A 19,682-nucleotide genomic window follows, 5' to 3' on the forward strand; every position below is an offset into this window, starting at 1 on the left:
ATTCCAAATGCAGACAAAAATAATTTCATAACTAAGCAACGACAAATCCACGAGGCCACCAGACCACCTTGACCACTTTATCGATGCAACAGGGCACCTCTATGTCCGCCTTTCTTTTGCTCTTTCTCTCGTTCTTTGCATCATTCCCTCTCTCTTCCTCTCCCTCTCGTCCTCTCGTCCTCTCTCCCTCTTCCTTTCTCTTCCTTTCATCCTTTCATCCTTTCCTCCCCTCCTCTACCCCCTCCATCTACGCCTCCTTGGCCTGCTTCCGCTCAATCTTGCGCCGCTTAGCCCGCAGCTTTTCGTCCTCCGCGCTGCGCTTGTTGTTGCTGTACATCATCTGCTCGTACAGCCTCCGCTTCTTCTTCGACAGCATGCCCTTGGCCCGGTCCAGCTCCTCCTGCTTCTGCCGTGTCGCCTTGGCCACCGCCTTGCGTGCTGCTGCCTTGGCCTCGGCCTTGGCGCTGACCTGTTTGCTGCGCACCGGCTTGCCCGCCAGCTCCGCCTCGAGCTCCAGCTGCCGCTGCAGCGCCTCCGAGGCCTCCTCGTCCTGCCCGTCGTCCGAGCCAACATCGACTTCTTCCACGGCCGCCTTGACGTCTTCGTCCGCATTCTCGTCTTCGTCTTCGTCCGCATCCTCGTCCTCGTCTTCGTCGTCTTCCGAGGCCGCCACGTCCATGCCGCCATCCTCGTCCTCGTCCTCGCTTTCCACCCGCTTTCCCGTCTTCTTTTTCTCGGTCTGGCTCACGGTCATCTCTCCCTCCTCGTCCTCCTCCTCGTCTTCCACGTCTGACGCCAGTGCCTCCGCCTCCGTCTGCTGCAGCTCCAGCGGCAGCGAGGGATCGTACTGGCCCGGCGCGCTCTTGACAAACGGGCTCAGATGCGGCGGCAGCTGCGCCCCCGGCGCGTACAGGTCCGGCCGCTGCAGCTCCTCCTCGTTGATGCTGTCCCACACCCACTGCGGTTGCACGTAGATTCGCCCCGGCACCCGCCGGTTCGGCCCCAGCTTCACGGCCGTCTGATTGTCCTCGGCCACTGCCACCGCCGTCACCGCCACCGCCTCCTCGGCTGCCACCTGCACCGGCGGCCGGTCCACGATCTGGTGCGTAATCGTCGGGTCCAGCTCGTCTGTCGTGAATGCGCCCTCGCCCAGGACCGCGTCCCATCCGATCCGCCGGCACCCAAATGCCCGCAGCATAAACTCCAGCGACGGCCGCGGCGTCTCGCGCGACAGGTAGATCGTGCACTTGGCAAACAGCCGGCTCGGCCGGCTCGTGCTATACGACGGCTGCGGCAGGTCGTGGCCGCCCGGCAGCGCCGGCTCAAACTTGTCGATGCCGTTTTCGTTTTCGTTTTCGTTTTCGTTGGTCGCCGCCACGAGCTCACTCTCCTCCGGAGAGACCGCCTTGTCTGCCACCTGGTCGCCCGTCTCTTCCTGTAGCTCCTGCACCACCTTATTCACCTCCGCCTGCACCTCGGGGTCCGGCCCGTGTGCGAGCAGCTTCTGCTCGCCGCCGTCCACCGCAGCCGTAGTCCCGTCGACCGCGGCGCCCTCGAGCGTGAACGCATCCAGCTCTCCACCAGCATCGTCCTTGGTCTGGTCGAACCGGGGCGGGTACTTCAGGCCCACGGCCGTGTACAGGCGGTAGTTGACAAAGCCCAGTAGCGTCATGTAGAACTCGACAAACGTGCCCATGATGCGGAAGTCAATGTCGCCGACGACGCGCTGGTTGAACTTGTACGGCACCAGCCAGAGCACGTCTTCGCCCTGGATCGTCGCCTGGTAGTAAATGCCCTTGATGGACAGGAACGACTTGCGCAGGCTGTGCGACACGATCAGGTAGTGCTGGAACTCCAGGCAGAGCCGCTCGCATCGCGCAATCATCTTGGGCGGCACGGACGACGTGGCCGGCAGGCTGGCAAACAGAAAGAGCATCGACAGGCAGTCGTCCAGGTCGCGCAGCGCGTCCGCAAACGTCGGGTAGCGCTCACGCACCACGTGGTCCAGCGTGTACCGCGGCTTGCCTGTCTTCTCCGGCCGCGCCGCGTTGCGCTCGAACCGCTTGGCATCGCTGATGTCGCCGCGGCCGAGAGCCCGTGAGATCTTCTTCTCCAGCACCTTCTGCTCCCGGAACTTGGCCACCAGCGGCTCATGAAGCAGGTACTGGATGTCCTTGGTGTAGTAGAACGTCGTCGACGCCGTCGACGACTTGGACACCTTCTTCTTGCTGCGCGGCTCCCGCGGGTAGATGCCCTTCCAGATGCACAGCTGCCGGAAGTCGGGCAGGCTCAACTGCAGCTTCCGGATCGCCTGGTTGCGCGTCACATAGTTCTTCGCCGCACCGGCCTCTCCTCTTCTCTTCGGGCGTGCCATCCTTGCTGCTGATTGGGCTGTCTGCTGCGTGTCCGCTGCTGATGTTCGGTAGCAAGCCAGTCTTTGGGGCTTCCAGTCCTCGTCCGCCTCTTTTTTTCCTACACTATTTTTTTTTTTCTGCCGGAAACTTTTTTGGACTGGACCCACCACGTATTGCCCGGGGTCACTCACCGCCTACACGGACAGCCACGGCCAGCAGCCACAGCACGCAGCCACATTCCAGCACTAGCCGCTGCGGCCAATCAGCAGTCTTCGCGTCGCCATCACGCCAACTTGCATCTTTGTCTGGTATATTCGTTCCCACGCTCGAGAACGGTCTGCCTCGCTCTGCGCGCCCCAATGCACCTTGCAGGGCAATGGATGGCGGATCAAGCATGACTGTTGGCGGGAGGACGGCGAGCCTGTATGTGGCCGCCGCCGCCGTCCGGCTCTTCCTCTTTACCTTTTTTCCCCGGCTGCCTGACCTTTTGACTGGACGTGTTGAGATCTCCACGCCGGTGACCAGCTTCAAGCGATGTGGGTACTATCTTGTCCCCTCTGTCAGCCGTCGCGCTTGTTCCTTGCTGACCTGCTATAGTGCAAGAGGGTCTCTTCCTCTACAACCACAACGTGTCGCCCTACGATGGCGGCGTCTACCACCAGGCGCCGCTTCTGCTGCCGCTCTTCTCTTTGCTCCCGAGCGTCAAGACGCTTCCGATCTTCACCGACCTTCTCTACATTGTCGTCGATCTGCTGTGTGCCAGTGCGCTCTACTCGATTGCCGAGTCTGGCGAGGCCGGCGCTTCGGCACGGTTCAAGTCGCCGCGTCGGGACAAGCGATGGAGTGGATTTGTGATTGCAGCAGTGTAAGTCTTTTGCTCTTCTGCTCTTCTGCTCTTCTGCTCTTCGCTGACCTCTAGTTTCCTCTTCAACCCCTTCACCATCGCAACGTGCGTCGGTCGCTCGACCACCGTCTTCTCCACCTGCGCCATTCTCTACGCCATCGCCAGGGCTATTGCAGGTGCTCCCATCAGCGCCATGGTCTCGCTCTCTTTCGCCGCCTATCTGTCCATGTACCCCCTCCTACTACTACCACCACTCGTTCTGCTTGCCTTTGACCGCCAGCGGCCTTCCCAGCACGCAATCTCCTCGCTGTTGCCGTTTGCCACCACCCTCGTGCTGGCCGTGGCCGGCTGCCTCGCCGCCCTGCTCGCCATGTCCTACTTCCTCACCGACCACTCCTGGGAATTCCTGAGCTCGACGTATGGCGTGCAGCTGACGCTGTCGGACCTGGCGCCCAACGTTGGCCTCTGGTGGTACTTTTTCATCCAGATGTTCGACCCGTTCCGCTCCTTCTTTGTCGCCGTCTTCTGGCTGCACCTCTCCAGCTATGTCGGTGGCCTCTCGATTCGCATCCGCAGCCAACCACTCGTCGTGCTGACGCTGCTGTGCGGCATCTTTGCCATTTTCAAGCCGTATCCCGGCATCGGCGACACTGGCCTCTTCCTTGCCCTCGTGCCGCTCTTCCGCCACGTCTTCCCCCTGATGCGCTACACCTTCTTCGTCGCTGCCACCATCATGTACGCCAGCTTCCTCGGCCCGGCCTTCTACCATCTCTGGATCTACGCCGGCAGCGGAAACGCAAACTTCTTCTACGCCATCACGCTCGTCTGGAGCCTCGGCCAGAGCCTGCTGGTGTCGGACCTGACCTTTGCCATCCTGCGCGACGAGTGGGAGGTCGAGCGGCCCGAGATGGTCGGCAAGGAGATCCGCCAGATCTAGCTTGTCCTCGTCTCTTTTCGCATTTTCACTGATGACTGTACGGCATTGTATATTCCAGCATGGATGGCCACAACTGGCTGGTTAAAAGGCCAATGTGTATAATAGAAGGGGAGAAAATTGTCAGAGGGGGATCTCTTATCTGCCCCTGTTTTATATTAAGCAAAATCAAGTGGCCCCAACGCCCAATTCTAGAATGCTGCGAGCACAGTGCGGCTTGCTTTTCCCACCAACCTCCTGAGCGAAATGCCACCAGTCTTGACGCCATCACAGCGACGACAAAATGACGCCTGCAGCCCCAAGGCCGAGAAGTGACGTTTGGGGCAGCCGGCTGTAGACGACGACAGGCGCACCAAACGGCGGCAAATTCCGGTAGCCCAGCAGGAGGCCGACAGCCAGGGCCGCGCCGGTGAGGGTCGAGCAGAGGGCGACGATGCGGCGACGCCGTGCGGCCGCAACGTCTTGGCGCCAGGGGTTCCGCCCATTCTCGTCGTCGCTGTCGTCCAGGCGGATGACTCGATACAGCCAGACGAGCCACTCGCCGCTGAAGCCGGGGATGCCGTGGATGATGCCATGGACGGTGCGCAACCACAGGGGATTGAGGTGAGAGGGTGTGAGGGAGAGCAGGGACTCCTTCCGGCCTTTCTGGCCCTTCTGGCCGTCACAGCCAAAGGCGGCCTGGCGCATGTCGGCCACAAAATCGGCCAAGCCGGGATAGTGGCGACGCAGGGCGTCGCGGAGAAACGGCCGCGGCACGTCGGGCACGGTCATGAGCGCGAGGTAGCCAAAGGCGAGGCAGTCGAGCGACGACGGGTGCAGCAGCAACGCCGGCAGTCGAGCGGTCTCGTCTGTCGTGCAGTCGGGCCGCAGAAAGAGCCGCTTGTTGGCCTTGCGCTCGGCCAGGACCGAGAGACAGGCTCGGGCAGTCTCGTCGAGCCGGATCTGGGCTCTGGCCTCGGGCGTGAGGGCACTGCTGATGGGCGCTTTGGATGATCCCGGTGCTGGCCCCCCTTCCCCTGCCTCCCTCCGTCGTGCCGTTCGCAGTCGGTCGGGAAAGACCTGCAGCGCGGCCGCCGAGAGAGACGAGGAGAAGTTGAGCGCCGAGGCCGATGTCTGCTCGTCGTCCTCGTCCGTGTCCAAGCTCGTGAGCCCGAGGTGGGCAGCTCCAGTACTGTGCTCGGCTCGCACGGCCGACGGCTCGATCCACGTCAGCGGAAAGGGCAGTACCTGGCTGTAGGCCGGTCGCGTCGTGGCCGACCAGTTCGCCGACGAGACGTACAGCGAGAGCGCCAGCAGCGGTGCCGCCTCGGCGTGCAGAAAGGCACAGTAGGCCGTCGAGTCGGCCGCCTGGATGCGTGTCAGGCCGGCGTCCAGGTCGTCGGCCGCCTGGTCTCCCTCCCGGAGGTAGGCCACGATATCCTCAAAGCCGGCCGCTACCCATTTGCGCAGACGGCCATCTCGTAGGGCTGGCAGCACGCCTGCACAGCATCTTGTCAGCAAGACCAAGCCTTCCCCTATCCTCCCCTTCCCTTCAGACAGACAACTCACGTGGAAGGGCCGATGGGCTCGTGGCCACCAGGGTCCAGCCGTCTCGCGGCACTGCCAGAGAAAAATAGGCAACGGCAGCCAGGCAGTCCGGGTCAATGGACGGCAGGCCAAATGCCGGACCCCAGATGTGCAGTTCCAGGGACATTGTGCAGCACGCTGTATAACTTGCAGCGACACGCTCCTCGCAGTCCCCGTTTCTCCAAAACGGAAGCCGACCGTCTTCTTTCAGCTTTGGCGATGTGGACTACGAGTACGGAGGGTACGGTGTAGATTTGCTATCGACACGTGACGTCACGCCGCAGATAAGGACAGGGTGCTGAAACGACGCAATGCTGCCCAAAAATGGGTTTCGCTACCACATCAGACGGCATAGCTCAGGCCCCCGGGCGGTTTTGGCTTCTCTGCCCACCTGTTTTCTGCCAAACATTTCTCCTTGCTTCCACCTAAAACGCGGGCAGATGCGCTATGACCAGTGCATCGCGAATCAAACTCCCGACCGCTCTCGTACCTGACGCACATGGTGTGCCTGAAGCCTGAACGCTTGTGGGGACGATTGCGAATGACCTGCACAGGTGTTCGCTTAATGTACGAGCCCGTTTTGTGCTGTGACGGCAGATGTATGATGTCGGGGAGCAGAGACAAAATGGGACGACGGCCCCATAGTCGCAGCACTGACCTGTCGCTCCTCCACAGTATCGCCAATGATGAAACCGCTCGCCTCTGCCCAGTGTCCGATTGCGTCGGACAATGCGGCCACTTGCGGCAATGATTATTACATGACGCAGGAGCATACGCAAGATACGACGTAGATCGGCTGCCGCCGGCTTGTTGTCTCTTTTCTTTGGTCTTTCCTGTGCGTGCCCTTGCTTTCCCGTTGTCCCGCTGTCCCGCCTACCCTCCCTTCCTTTTTCCCTCTTTCCTTTTTTATCCCGCGTCCTCGTATCGTGCAGCTGCAGGACCAACACGCAGTTGGCCGATGGAACCGCGGGCCGCGCAAGGCCAGCTAGTGCATAGTGATTGGTAACGGGCGCGGACAATGACGTGACGGCCTCCAAGAGACAGGCAAGATCGCCGATGCAAACCACCTTCCAACGGCCCTGACGGGTCTGCTGATGCGCCGACAGTTGGTCTTTTCTGGGCAGGCTTGACGCAAGGAGGTGGGTTGATAGCCGACGCCCGGCCGAAGGAGAGATAGTGGACGACAGGGCGTGAAGTGAGGGGGATAGAGATAGTACGGAGTACGGAGTGTATCTTACTCGCAATTTCCAACTTATCTGCTTCGTAAAGCCGGTCCTTCAGATTGCGGATCTTGGAATTGGCTGGACTAAGGCACAGACCCGGGGCCTTTCCGCATTCGGCACAACCGGCACAATCGGCCAGACGCATGAAGCCGTGAGACAGAGAGAGAGAGAGAGACGGAGGGAGCAAACAGTCAATGGGAAGATCGGGGAAGGGAGCCTGGCGAGGAACAGCCCCTCCCAGCCCCTCCTACATGCATCCTCCCCTCCCCTCCGAGTCTACTATGTATCTTACCATTGCCGCCGCCGAATCTGAGGCGAGTACGAGCAGACAGAGGGAGCCGCCGGGGTGGAGCAGGCACGTCGAGCTTGTTAGTTAGCCTGGAGGCTGACGAGGGCGAAAAAGATACGTCATTATTTAGCCCAAGCCCAACATACGATAATGGACTAAGAAAGCATGGGTGGCCCGGAGGCCAGGGAGCCGATGGCTACTCTTCCCGTCGGTCAGGTGAAGCAGAACGTAAGTAAAACGCAAATGCGCGGCCCTCATAGCAAACGATGACACGGAGCCGTAGGCCGAGCTGCAGAGTAGTATGCAACATGGCCAAACAGCACGATGTTGGACGGAAACATCCGATTACTCAGGGAGACGGACAGTAGCAGCAGCGTATCAGCAATAAAGTAATCTCTTCAAAGACATTGCCAATGGTAGGGGTATCATGACGATATCAGATATTTCTTAATGACGCCGTGACCCATGCTCTATGTGTACATGATGCGAGGCTAGCAGAGGCTAGCCAGCGCAGAAAGATGATACTCCTCCCATTCTAAAACCCACACCGTTGCTCGTCCAGCTTGACCAGCCTGCAATACTGCAGAATTCCATTGTTCATAAATCAGATTCCCAACCCTCGACAGAAACCGCCCCACTCCTCCAGGGGTTCCATAAATAGCAGAACAAATGCAGGAGCAAAAATAGCAACAAAGCAAAAGGTAAACAGGCATTGATAAAGATTGTATTGGGCAAGGGGGTTGTGATTAAAAGCGATTGTATGGTGGTAGTACAGTGGTGTAGTTGAATTAAAGAACGTGGTGTTTGCTGAATGAAGCGAATGAAGTTTGGGATGCGATGATCCTGTCTGTAGAGCCTGCTAACAGATTCGCTGCCTGCTCTGCCTGGTGGCCAAGGCTAGCACTGACGTCCGGCAGAAGAACCGGATAGGGCAGTAGGCAAAATGTTGCGCGGAAGCATATGCAGCAGCAGCAGCCGCTGGGGACGGTATATGTTTGTCTGGACGTCCTGTGCGCCGACTACTGCATGAGTCGCGGCTTTTGCTCTCCTCGCATTCCATTGGTTGCGCGAGACTTGCATCCCCTTCTCTCCAGAGGCACGGCTGCATTATGCCATGCCACTTCCATGTCGACGGTGGCGTAAAGTGTTGTGTCTGGGTTCCAGATAGGCTTATGGTCCGAAGCCTTGCTTCCCGAGGCGAGAAGGCAGCAGAAATGTGTGAGTTGTGTGGTGTTCGTTCATGGCGTCCGCGATTGCTAGACTGTTGGCATGAAGCTGAAGCTGCTTATTTCGGCAGAGGCGGCAGCGGACGACTTGGCGGCGGGCCCGGGCAGGGCGGGAAGTGAGATGGGCGCTGCTCAAGCATTGCGACGTTTGACTGCTGCATGATGGCTGATGTGATGAGGTTGTGATAGTCGACCTGGGTGTGACTTGACTGCAGGATCCCGTAAGTGGTTGGGGGAGCCTTGAGTTGGACGGTGGTGAGTTGTTGGTTTGTGAGTAGTGAAGTGAGCTTGAAGTTTCCGTTGAGGGCAATGAAGCACCAAGAGTCTGTGGAAGAGTAGATGACCGAGATATGGGAATCAAAAGAAAAAAAAACGAAGATGGGGATTTGGGTGGGCGAGCAGGATAAACTTATATGGACGAGAAAGGTCGGGCAAGGCGCAAAAGACAATTAGAAAGCGAATTACGGGGTATGACAGTGTTCGGCTTGCTTGGAGGGGGGGTGTGCGTGAGAAAGAGAAGGCAGACAAGCAGGCAAGCAGGCAAGCAGGCAAAAAAAGAGACAAGGAGCTAGGATCGGCCGTTTCGAGATGACCTGGACGGCAGAACAGCTGTACGGGAGTTGGCTAGCGCGCTTTTCGTCGCAGTCTTGTGAACACGAGTTAGCGCATGTCCTGGAATGGCTTCTGCTGCCTGGGGCCAGGAGGAAATGGAGCGTTCGCGTGGGCAGGGATGTGTGGAGATGCAGGAGGGGGTGCTCAACAGGGGACAGGGGCCATGGAGGGGACGCTTGTTCGAGTTGTTCCGGCCTCACCGCATCGGTTCCGTCTCCAATGACGCAGTTGCCAGAGCATTCCGTTTTGGCACTGCAAAACGGAGCGCCTTTTTGGCCGTGTTTTTTGTGCACGCTGTCTGCGACACGACTAATCACACAGACCCCGTCGCTCATTCCTCGCGCTCGTAACAAGAAACACGACAGTTTCTATATTGAGCCGCTGCTCGTAAGTGTCTTACGGAGACCCACCATGAATAATACGCCTACGACTATTCGTACATACGACTACGACGTAAGATACTGCTGCGTTCGCAATGCCGCCTCGTGGCCGCAGAGTCGGCCACCTCTCTTGCGTGTGCGTTGGCAATCATAAGATACTATGTAAGCTGTTGGCACACACTGCGTGTTCCGCATCGTCTGCGTCGTCCCCGTTGTCCCCGTCGTCTGCCGTTTCTGCCACTTCTGTAACAAAACGGCCGGCTGACGAAATGCCACGGCCTTTTGTCCGTCTTCACCGCCGTGGCTTCGGATTTGTGTATTTTTATACGACAATCTCGGCAGCATTAGCATTGCATAGTCCTTTGATTGTGTTAAAATGAGACGGGAATAAAAGTAGATCCTGTATGCAGGGTCTGAATGTAATTATAGCCCTAATTTCCGACGGGCAATCATCCCTTTGATCAGGGGGGGCCACAAAGCATATTACCAGCGCTTCCAGGGGTATCGGACCTGGGCGCGAGCCTGATCGCGCCGCCTTGTAGCAGGATTGTCCGGCTAGCGCCGCCAAAAGGTGGCCCCTGGAACAAGACCTACGACAACTGTAACTTGCAGTTCCCGTAAGCGGTGATGCGACAAGGTCCACAGGTCCATGCTGACGTCCAGGCGCCCCACTGGCAATTTTCCCTGGCAAGAAATTTCTTCTTAGAGCCTTCTGCAGGACTTCTAGCGCGGAAGAGAGGTTGCCGGTGGGCCTTGTTGTAAATGAGACCCAACCTTTTTCCTGCCCTTTCGCCTCTTCGCTTGTCCAAGCAGCAGGTTGCAGAAATGCGGTGAATAAGAAAAAAGAGAACGGGGAACGAAGGGGGGTTTCGAGCTTGCTGCACGGAATGTCCCATCCCTAACCGTACGATCAAATTGTTTGTCTGTCTGTCAGTAATGCCACAGCATTGCTGACTCTGATGCTGCTGCTCCGCCCTGTCGCGATCATCAGCTGAATCCTCCACTGCCATCGATCACCATCGGCATCGCCTGGGCGAAATGAACTGGCAAACTGGCAATACTAAATTGCCCAGGGCTGACCCGGGCTCCCTGGGCTCCCTGGAAGTACGAGTACTCCGTATCTTACGTCGTACAGCAGCCAGATTTTTTAAAGTAGGATATCTGGAGCCAGCGGGACGTAAAATAGTAAGTAGAACTTTACGGACAGAGCGGACGCGCTAGGGCCCAAAGGGCCTAGAGAACCAGCCCAGTGGGAGTGTCCACTTTAGGGTGCGCACTGAAGAAAACGGATGGAAAAAAAAAGAAGACGAAAAAGAATGTGAGCACGGCTCTGCGCATTTCGCATCAGGAGCAGAGACATCACATCATCGAGGGGACAGACCGAAGCGGGGCTGGGTGCCACAAAGTGGCCTGTGGTTTCAGACCTTTCTGTTTGTCTTGTTTTTCTTCTTCCACCGAGCGGGGAGGATTGGCAGGCAACGCAGCCTTTGGGCAGGCGGAAGCGAAGCGAACCCGACAAACACTGCAAGCACAGCGAGCCCTCGTACGAGAGCGTGCTCGTACTATGTAAATAATGCACACACCGATGGTTCCGGAGAGCCTGCTGGTGCTACCTACTATGTACATAGTAGGTATGGATCATCAAGTTCCCCTCCGACTTCTTTTCCTCCGGCCGATCGCGGTCCTGAAACCGGATTGGATGGCCAACATCTGCCAGGATCCGTGGGACGCGAGCCAAGTTTTGTCTTTGTCGACAACGACATGGCCCGGTGACCGCATAACCATTTTACGGCTAATAAACGTCGTGCCCCAGTAGCTCAAAGGATCCACGGGTAGGGTTCAGCAGCGCTAGCCATGTGTGATGCGCTCGTTTGGGCCCAAAGAAAACTTTGGCCATGCGCTTTTATAAAATTGGGATACGTATACATACGGAGTAGTGCTTTTTGATTTGTGCTGATCCTACGCTATTGTGCATCTGGACGGGCGCACATCCCAGCGCCAAACGGATGCGCCCAATGTAACATCGTCTGGCCTGTTTGGCGCCCATTCTGCTCACCGTATCGGTCAGAGAACTAGGTGGTGAGTCATGGCCGACCGCCGAACGAAAATAAACGAGAAGTACGGAGTAAGAACCATGTATTAGAGATAGGTGAGATAGAAAAGAGTTTTCCGGAAAGCCCACGTCGTAGGAGCGATAATACAGAGTGCAGCATACCATGTATGCAAGATACGATAATACGAAGGAGCTAAACGGCCAAACGGCTCCTTGGCGAAGGCCAAGCGCTTACGACCTGCTCACTCGTATGGGGTACTGCGATGTGTTCTGCCTCATGACCTCTGACATCACCGGCGCCTTTACTAATGGCGACATGCTCAGGCGGACGCTGAGCCGCAATCCTTCCGTGGCTCGGAGCACACGAACGGCAAGATATACGATACCAACGTATCTTACTCCGTAAAACGGCCTACTGCGTATGCGTATGCAAATCTGACATGCAGGCAAGAGAAAAACGAGGCTGGCCGGTGATCCTGCCACATCGTCTGGGCGACAAACGATAAGCGGCGCGTTTAGGGCGGCACAGAAGTATCTTGCTCGTGGTGTTCGTTCTGCTGTGCTACTATGTATGTACGAGTACGTATAGCAAGGCTGTGCACACCGTATGCATCGCAGTGGGGTACGAGAAGGGGAAGGGGGGGGGGGGTGTGGGATGGGTGAAAAAGACAGAAGGAAAGGAAGAGGCGGCAGTGGGTGGCAGTGGCACGAGGCGTCAGCAGCCGATCTCGCGAGAACCAGCACAAGCAGTGTCGTATTTGGTGTGAGGTTGTCTGTACGAGTACGAGTACTCTGTATGCGAATAGTATGTGCCGGTGAGATGATGTAATTCTGGTAACATTCACATTGTGTCTTGAATCTACTTCGGTAATGTATTGGGGGGGGAGATCGAGAGTGGCTCTCGGCATCCTGCAGCAAGAACTGATTAGCACGTGTGAAACACGCAGATATGACCTGCATGTAAGACCACCGTTGATTGCCTGGCCGTCTGCCTGATCTGGCTGCTGCTTCTGACTTGCAGAGGCAGTGTGCTATGGCGCATGCCTTTTCGGGGCAAAAGAGCCGACGCCGGATTGCGGTCTTGCTGCCCAGCACGGCGGCAAGTTCTCTCGTCGTCCTGGGGCTTATCGTGAGATCCTTATGGTGGCTGGTTTTGCGAGGGCATTGCGTCGTATGTGCACCACTGTACGAGTACGAGCACTACGAGTACGTCGTATGTACTCCGTTGTCCGTAGGACTACGCGTAATAAGCAATCTCGCATCGTCGGCTTCTGTACGGGCACTAGCTTATTCTTGTGGCTGCCCTTGCTCCGTGCTCGCGTCTTTGCGCCCTCTTTTCGTGACCGCATCGGAAGAGGATCAGGCGGCTAAGGCGCTGAATTTGAAGTTGAGCTGAGGCGCCCATACGCCGGCGCCTTTCCCCTTTGATCGCAGGGTTATGCTGCGCAAATGCACCAGAACAGGAAGGCAGCTCGTGAGATAAGATTCCTCCCTGTCCTCCCTGTTCGCAAACGGAGCCGAAATGCGGCCTCCGTTTGTGCTTGTGTGCTGATATGTCTTATGGCGGCTGTTGGCGGTTGAGAAGTTGCTGACCAATCAGCAGCCGTTTCCCACACGGGCGCATTTCTGCTTTCGGCGAGGCCTCTTTTTTTTCTCGCTTCCTCTTCCCTTTTCAGCTTGAACGGACGGCCCCCTTCCTTCGTTTCTTTGTTCCTGCCCGCTATGCCTCGTTTTCTTCATGCTACTACGAGAATGTAGCGGCAACGCAAGGGAGGAACCAGGACGCCGACCTGTCGATCACCCTACTTCGTATCTTACCTCATCCACGTGGAGGCTTACATACGTCGTAAGATACGTCGTATTGCGACGGACGCCGTCATAGTAGTAAAAGAAAATAGAGGGAAAAACTGCGTGACCCGTCTGTCCCTTGTCCAGCTGAATGGGCAGCCTGCCTGATCGGGCGAAGTCATTCCACCTGGCTGCGAGGATCGAGGGAATGGCAAGCCCAAGGCCATTTCCAGTTCAGCCGTCACAGCCGTCACAACCGTCACAATCGTCACAGCCGTTCCAGGCCGCCCAAAAGCCGTTGGCCTAGTAAGCCGTTATCATGCCTCGCGCTCAGTTGTGCTCAGAGTGGCTTGCGAACCCTGCTCGAGGCGCTCCGGTCGTTCTGTTGGCTGTTGGCCTGTGCAGGTTTTGTTCATGGCCAAGCATTATCATCGCTAACCCCACACGCCCCTATCCTCTCTGTCGGTGTCCCTCGACGTGAGCAGTGGCCACCATCTGTCAGGAAGGGAAGAAAGAGCCAACTGCCGAGGAAACAGAGGAGGCAGCCGGGAAACATGTTGGCCTGCACAACCGGCATCTATGACTGCCAAATTGCATTGTAGTGACACAATATGTCCTGGTTCTCCGCCCGGTTTTCCGAAGCGCGCGCGTCTTTCTCAGCTGCGCACCCCGACCGACGCCAAGAGACCAGCCCGTCATGCTGAAAGCCACGCGCGTGCTCTCGGACAAGTCCGACATACGTCGTAATGGACAGGACAGGACCTGGGCTTTGTCTTGGTCCTCCCACTTACGCCACCACGACTGTTACAGCCCGAAGAAGAAAAGAAGGCGGTTGGAAGCTGGAGGGCAATCTGTCCTCGTATCGACTGTCCAGACATCGGCAGCGCCCCACCCCGCTCGAAAAAGGGGCAGACATGAGACTAAAGCAGAATGGAGGGCGAGTTGCGAGCATGTCTCGTAGAGAGGCGAAAAAACTACTAAAAAAAACCAGTCCACAAGCAGGTCCCCAGAGAGGAAGAAAATTGCCTGCAAGGGACCCGTGTCTTCCCACGTGGAAAACAGGGTACGTTTCTGGTGGGAGATTGCAGTTTTCCCCTGAGTGGGTCCTCGACAGGGGCTCAAGATTATTCTCTAGATTCGGCAGACGGCAAACGGACACATCGCGAAACGGACGATTTGTTCCTTCCATTCTCCGCTCCCATCGGTTTCCAAGGGCATGAGATTCCCCTCATAATCACGAGTAAGATACGAGTGCGGTCCCGTCAGTGGGCATAACCTGTATTATTGTGGATGACTTGCCAGGCAGCCTGGCAATCAAACATGATCCCGGTCCGATCTTTCTGGTTATCAGACACGACCTGCCATCTGTCGGACGGCCGGTCAACGTCAGCATAAGAGGTGGCGAATCGAGAGAACGTCGGGCAAGGCGGTGTGCTTCCGTGGGGAAATCAAAGGCGTGTTCTACATAGTAGCCGGTTTCAAAGCTACTACGGAAATGAAACTGGAGCATGATTTTTTTTTACTGGATTTTCGGCCTTGTTCACAGCCATGTATGCATGTCCATAGCAGTACTCGTACAAGCAGTCGTGCGCGTTCGTGCGCTCACCTTACATATACGTAGTGCATTATCATACACCCTGCCTCGGCATACTACGGAGTACGAGTATAGAATACGGCCATTTGCACTCCACCTGCGCATCACATGCTGCTGGTCAGATACAATGTCGTATTATGCGCCGATACAATGTAGCATCTTACTTTTGGCTGTGAAACAGCGGCATTTCCGTCGCGGTGGCGACGATGTGACTCGCCCCAAGGCCCCGTAAATGTGCTCGGAAAGTGCTGCGACCAGATCGAGCGTGCACGCCCTCTTCCGGAGGCTCGGCAGGGTAGTCATGGTCTGATGGCCTGGCCACGAACGTGTGGCTCAATGCTAGGTGGTATTGTGTGGTTGTGGTGATCTGCTGCTGCTCGGCTGTTCGACCGGCTTCTGCCTGGACGTGGGCGAGGGCGGCGTGACCGTGACAGGGCATCGTCTGACTGGCATCGACCGTCCTTGTTCACGGCACGTCGGCCTCCATCGCTTCCGGCACCGCCTGCGTCGACGCAATCCAATTCTCCATGGCAGCGAGGCCGGCCGGCCGTGCTGCAGCGGTGCTGGCACCCGTCGGGCCGGTGCTGCGGCTCTTTGTCTTGGCTGTGGTGTTCTTGTTGTTGATGCTGATGGCCGCGGGCGTGCGCTTCTTGATCACGAGGCAGAGCACGCGTCCGTAGATGGCAAAGCCCTCGTAGAGGACGTCCATGGCGAGTTTTTCTTTTTTGCTGTCGGGGCCGTTTTCGGTCGTCTTGGCTCGCGATCGCTTGGCCGGAGGCCTATCCGTGCCGGAATGGTCGGAATGGTCGGATTTGCCGTCGTCGTCGTCGTCATCGTCATCGCCCTCGTCCTCGCTGTCGTCCACCTGCACCGCAACCTGCCGTTGGCGCTTGCTGCGACGTGTGCCCGCCACCTCGCCGTCCTCGCTGCCGGCCGGCACGGCAGCAATCGCAGGGATGTTCTGCAGGACAGCAGCCGGTGCCTCGTCGTCGCTGTCCTGACGCAGCAGCGTAGGCGGGACCGCGTCCACGTCGACGGGCGTGTCCAGCGAGGCGCCCGTCAGCCTGGTCGAATTGGACACCAGCCGGGTCTGGGTCTTGTCGCGGGCCTTGCGGTGCTTTCGCAGCAGCGAGTGTCGGGTCTCGGTCTCGGTCAGGAACAGGGACACCTCAAAGTCGTCTGTCCAAGGCAGTCAGCATCGTGTATTGCGTCCAGCGCACCACACCGCACGCCACCGCAGCCCACCTTCGACAAGGACATCCTTGATGACACCCTTGTTCTTGGCGCCCTTCTTGCGGGCACGCTCGCGCTCCTCGACCAGCTTCGGCAGCACCAGCGGACGGATGCTCTCGAGGACGCGCGGCAGCACGGGATCGCGCGGGTGCAGCAGCCACGACTGGGCCAGGGCGGGGTTGTCGAGGTAGATGCGACACTCGAGCACGGAGTACTTGGTGATGCGGAGGTAACGGCGCAGGGGGGCCATGCTGGCTGTGGTCATAGGCGTAGTGCCCTCGCCCTCTCGTTCTCTGGCCGATCCAAGATCGAATATGACATGGCAGACGTGATGAGTAAATTAAAGTGGGTCCACAGTATGGGGTAACGGGAAAGACTGGGACGGAAAAATTCGAGAACTCACAAAGAGTGCATCTTAGACGACAAGAACGTCCTTCTCGACAGCACCAGCTTGTCCACCTTCGCCATCGGACTCGTTGCGCTGCACATTATGCGTCTGCAGGGACCATGTCAAAGTCATGGGCATCGACGTTGAGGCTGCCCCGATCCACCTTTCCGTACGTGTCCCAGAAGTGCATCGCATGTCTTATCCTTGCTCGACTCTCGTCTGATCGTCGTGACCAGACCGCGGCCGCTGCCGGAACGCAGACCGGTGTACCTCCAGCGCAGTGCGGATGATCTATACCGGTGGCAGGAGGCCCATCGGCCAGCGCACCGGCCGTTTGTCGTGCACGACGGACCGCCGTATGCCAACGGGACTCTGCATGTCGGCCATGCTCTCAACAAGATCCTCAAGGACATGAGCCTGCGCGTGCAGCTGCAACAGGGCCGCCGCGTGCGCTACGTGCCCGGCTGGGACTGCCACGGCCTGCCGATTGAGCTCAAGGCGCTGGCGGCGTTTCCGGCCTCACCCTCACCCGTGGCCATCCGCAAGGCTGCTCGCGACCTCGCTGCCCGCACCGTGCTCGAGCAGATGCGCGAGTTTCGCCGCTTCGGCGTCATGGCCGACTGGGACGGCCGCTGGCGCACCATGGACGCAGCCTACGAAGTCCGCCAGCTGCGCCTCTTTCAGCAGCTCGTCCACAAGGGCCTCATCTACCGTCGCTACAAGCCCGTCTACTGGTCGCCATCGTCGCGCACCGCCCTGGCCGAGGCCGAGCTCGAGTACAGCGACCGCCACCTCTCGACGGCCGCGTTTGTTCAGTTTCCCATTGTCGGCGGTGTCGGCCGCCTCGACTGCCTGGCCGGCCTCCGTCCTGGTCCTCTCTCTGCTGTCATCTGGACCACCACACCCTGGACCCTGCCGGCGAATGAGGCTATTGCCGTGCACCGCGACCTGGACTATGCCGTCGTCCGGATCCGGACCGACAGCTCCGATGCCCCCGAATACCTGCTCGTGGCCGAGGCCTGTCTCGAGACGTTCAGCAGCATGTGCTGCCGCGAGCCGGACATGCTGTCAGACGTCGTCGCGCGCGCCATTCCCGGCTCCGACCTGCTCGGGCTGCAGTACGTCAATAGTCTGCGCGGTCGCAGCGCCCAGCCCCAGCCCATCATCCACGCCAGCTTCGTCACGGCTGGCTCGGGCTCGGGGCTGGTGCACATTGCACCTGGTCACGGCTTTGAGGACTACGAAGTCGGCATGAGCCACGGGCTGCCGGTGCCGGCGCCGGTTGACGGCGAGGGCCGGTTCACGGATGCCGCCTTTCCAGATGAACCCGCCCGACTGACCGGCCTCTCAGTGCAGGGCGAGGGCGGCACGGCCGTGCTGGCGCTGCTGGGCTCAGCCGTGCTGGCAACGCACCGGTACCAGCACAAGTACCCGTACGACTGGCGGACGAAGAAGCCGATTATCGTGCGGGCGACGGCACAGTGGTTCGCCGACGTGGCCGAGATCAAGGCCGCCGCCGTGGCCAGCCTGCAGACGGTGCAATTTGTGCCTGAGGCTGGCCGCAGCCGGCTCGAGAGTTTCGTGCAGGGCCGCAGCGAATGGTGCATCTCGCGCCAGCGTGCCTGGGGTGTGCCCATCCCGGCGCTGCTCGGCGACGATGGCAGCGTCGTGCTGACCGAGGCCACCGTCGAGCACATTGTCGACGTCGTGCGCAAGCGTGGCACCGATGCCTGGTGGTCTGACCCGGCGGACGAGCCGGCTTGGATCCCGGCCGAGCTGCTGCATTCGGGCGTAACATATCGTCGCAGCACTGACACCATGGACGTCTGGTTCGACAGTGGCAGCAGCTGGACCCAGGCCAACGACGGCGCCCAGGCCGACGTCTACCTCGAGGGCACCGACCAGCATCGCGGCTGGTTCCAGTCCAGCCTGCTAACGCGTGTGGCTGCTCTCGGCGATTCCGATCTCCAGCCCGACGATCAGTCGCTGGCCCCTTTCAAGACGCTCGTCACCCACGGCTTCCTTCTCGATGGCGACGGCAAGAAGATGTCCAAGTCGCTGGGGAACATTGTGCTGCCGGCCGAGGTCATGGACGGCACGCTGCTGCCGCCGCTGAAGCCGCGCAAGGGCCGGTCCAAAAAGACGGAAAAGACGGAGACGACTGGAGCGCCTGGAGCGCCTGTATATGATGCCCTCGGCCCCGACGCGCTCCGGCTCTGGGTCGCCACCAGCGACTACACCGGTGACGTGGTCCTGAGTCAGGCCGTGCTGCAGGCCGTCCACACGACCTTGACGCGCTACCGCACCATGATCAAGATGCTGCTCGGCTCCATGCACGAGTCGGCCCGCATCGCCCCGCTGACCACTCTGGACCATATGGCCGTGCTGCAGCTGCGCGACGCCATGGCCGATGTGGCCGCTGCTTTTGCCCGCTTCGAGTTCTACAAGGGCATGGCCGGCATCAACCGCTGGCTGGCCAACGACCTGTCGGCCTTTTACCTCGAGGCCGCCAAGGACCGGCTGTACTGCGCCGATGGCGGCGGCGTGCTCGAGCCCATCTTCCTCGGCCTGATGCGCATGCTGGCTCCGGTCGTGCCCATGCTGGTCGAGGAAGCCTGGGACCACGCGCCGGCCTGGCTGACAGAGTGAGTGACAGAAGCGTGACAGGGAAAGGGATGCTGCATTGAAATGCTGACTAAGCAGATCCACTCTCCATCCTCTGCGAGAGCTGTACAAGGCGCCGCTCATCGATGTTGCCCGGCTGCCCGGCGACGAGGCCCAGTTGCGCCAGGCCATACCCGTGGTCATGGCGGCTCACGCGGCTGTCAAGGCGGCGTCTGAGCGTGCCCGCACAGACAAGGTCCTCGGCTCGTCGCTGCAGTGCTCCGTCGTGCTGGAGGTGCCCGTCTCGTCGGCGGCCGAACTACTAAACGAACTCGGAGCCGAGCTCGATGCCATGTTTGTCGTCTCGTCTGTGGCCGTCAATGCGGCCGTACCTGACCACGACTCGGTGGCCTGGCGCTATGCAGCGCCATTCGAGGTCGCCGGCGACAACTGCACCGCCTGGGTGCTGCCACCACGGCAGGCCAAGTGTCCACGTTGTTGGCGCTATGTGGCCGAGGAGGAGGACCAGCTGTGTGGACGCTGTGCCGACGTGGTCAATCACCAGGCAACATGCATGTAAGATAAGCACAAGTG

At 59.0% G+C, this 19,682-nt stretch overlaps 6 protein-coding genes across 6 annotated transcripts; 2 read left to right on the forward strand and 4 right to left on the reverse strand.

The window, feature by feature from the left end:
• Positions 1-247: 247 nt before the first annotated feature.
• On the reverse strand, positions 248-2,374 carry CMQ_4731 (ribosome biogenesis protein; the record flags this gene model as incomplete). Its single annotated transcript, XM_014312887.1, has 1 exon — positions 248-2,374. The coding sequence occupies one exon, from the start codon at positions 2,372-2,374 to the stop codon at positions 248-250; it is 2,127 nt and encodes a 708-aa protein (XP_014168362.1).
• Positions 2,375-2,730: 356 nt separating this feature from the next.
• Positions 2,731-4,135, forward strand: CMQ_4623 (GPI transamidase component; the record flags this gene model as incomplete). The annotated part of the gene is made up of 3 exons (XM_014312779.1): positions 2,731-2,890; positions 2,952-3,219; positions 3,274-4,135. 3 exons carry the CDS (start codon positions 2,731-2,733, stop codon positions 4,133-4,135), a joined length of 1,290 nt encoding a protein of 429 aa, XP_014168254.1.
• A 264-nt stretch (positions 4,136-4,399) lies between these two features.
• On the reverse strand, positions 4,400-5,825 carry CMQ_4618 (mitochondrial import receptor subunit; the record flags this gene model as incomplete). The annotated part of the gene is made up of 2 exons (XM_014312774.1): positions 4,400-5,610; positions 5,681-5,825. 2 exons carry the CDS (start codon positions 5,823-5,825, stop codon positions 4,400-4,402), a joined length of 1,356 nt encoding a protein of 451 aa, XP_014168249.1.
• Positions 5,826-8,495: 2,670 nt separating this feature from the next.
• Positions 8,496-9,288, reverse strand: CMQ_4530 (uncharacterized protein; the record flags this gene model as incomplete). The annotated part of the gene is made up of 2 exons (XM_014312686.1): positions 8,496-8,761; positions 9,249-9,288. 2 exons carry the CDS (start codon positions 9,286-9,288, stop codon positions 8,496-8,498), a joined length of 306 nt encoding a protein of 101 aa, XP_014168161.1.
• Positions 9,289-15,329: 6,041 nt separating this feature from the next.
• On the reverse strand, positions 15,330-16,346 carry CMQ_4433 (uncharacterized protein; the record flags this gene model as incomplete). The annotated part of the gene is made up of 2 exons (XM_014312589.1): positions 15,330-16,042; positions 16,109-16,346. The coding sequence occupies 2 exons, from the start codon at positions 16,344-16,346 to the stop codon at positions 15,330-15,332; spliced, it is 951 nt and encodes a 316-aa protein (XP_014168064.1).
• A 257-nt stretch (positions 16,347-16,603) lies between these two features.
• On the forward strand, positions 16,604-19,668 carry CMQ_4336 (isoleucyl-tRNA synthetase; the record flags this gene model as incomplete). The annotated part of the gene is made up of 3 exons (XM_014312492.1): positions 16,604-16,653; positions 16,721-19,129; positions 19,188-19,668. The coding sequence occupies 3 exons, from the start codon at positions 16,604-16,606 to the stop codon at positions 19,666-19,668; spliced, it is 2,940 nt and encodes a 979-aa protein (XP_014167967.1).
• Between the last annotated feature and the right edge of the window lie 14 nt (positions 19,669-19,682).

Source organism: Grosmannia clavigera, assembly GCF_000143105.1.
Source record: "Grosmannia clavigera kw1407 unplaced genomic scaffold GCSC_97, whole genome shotgun sequence".
Taxonomy (NCBI): domain Eukaryota; kingdom Fungi; phylum Ascomycota; class Sordariomycetes; order Ophiostomatales; family Ophiostomataceae; genus Leptographium; species Leptographium clavigerum.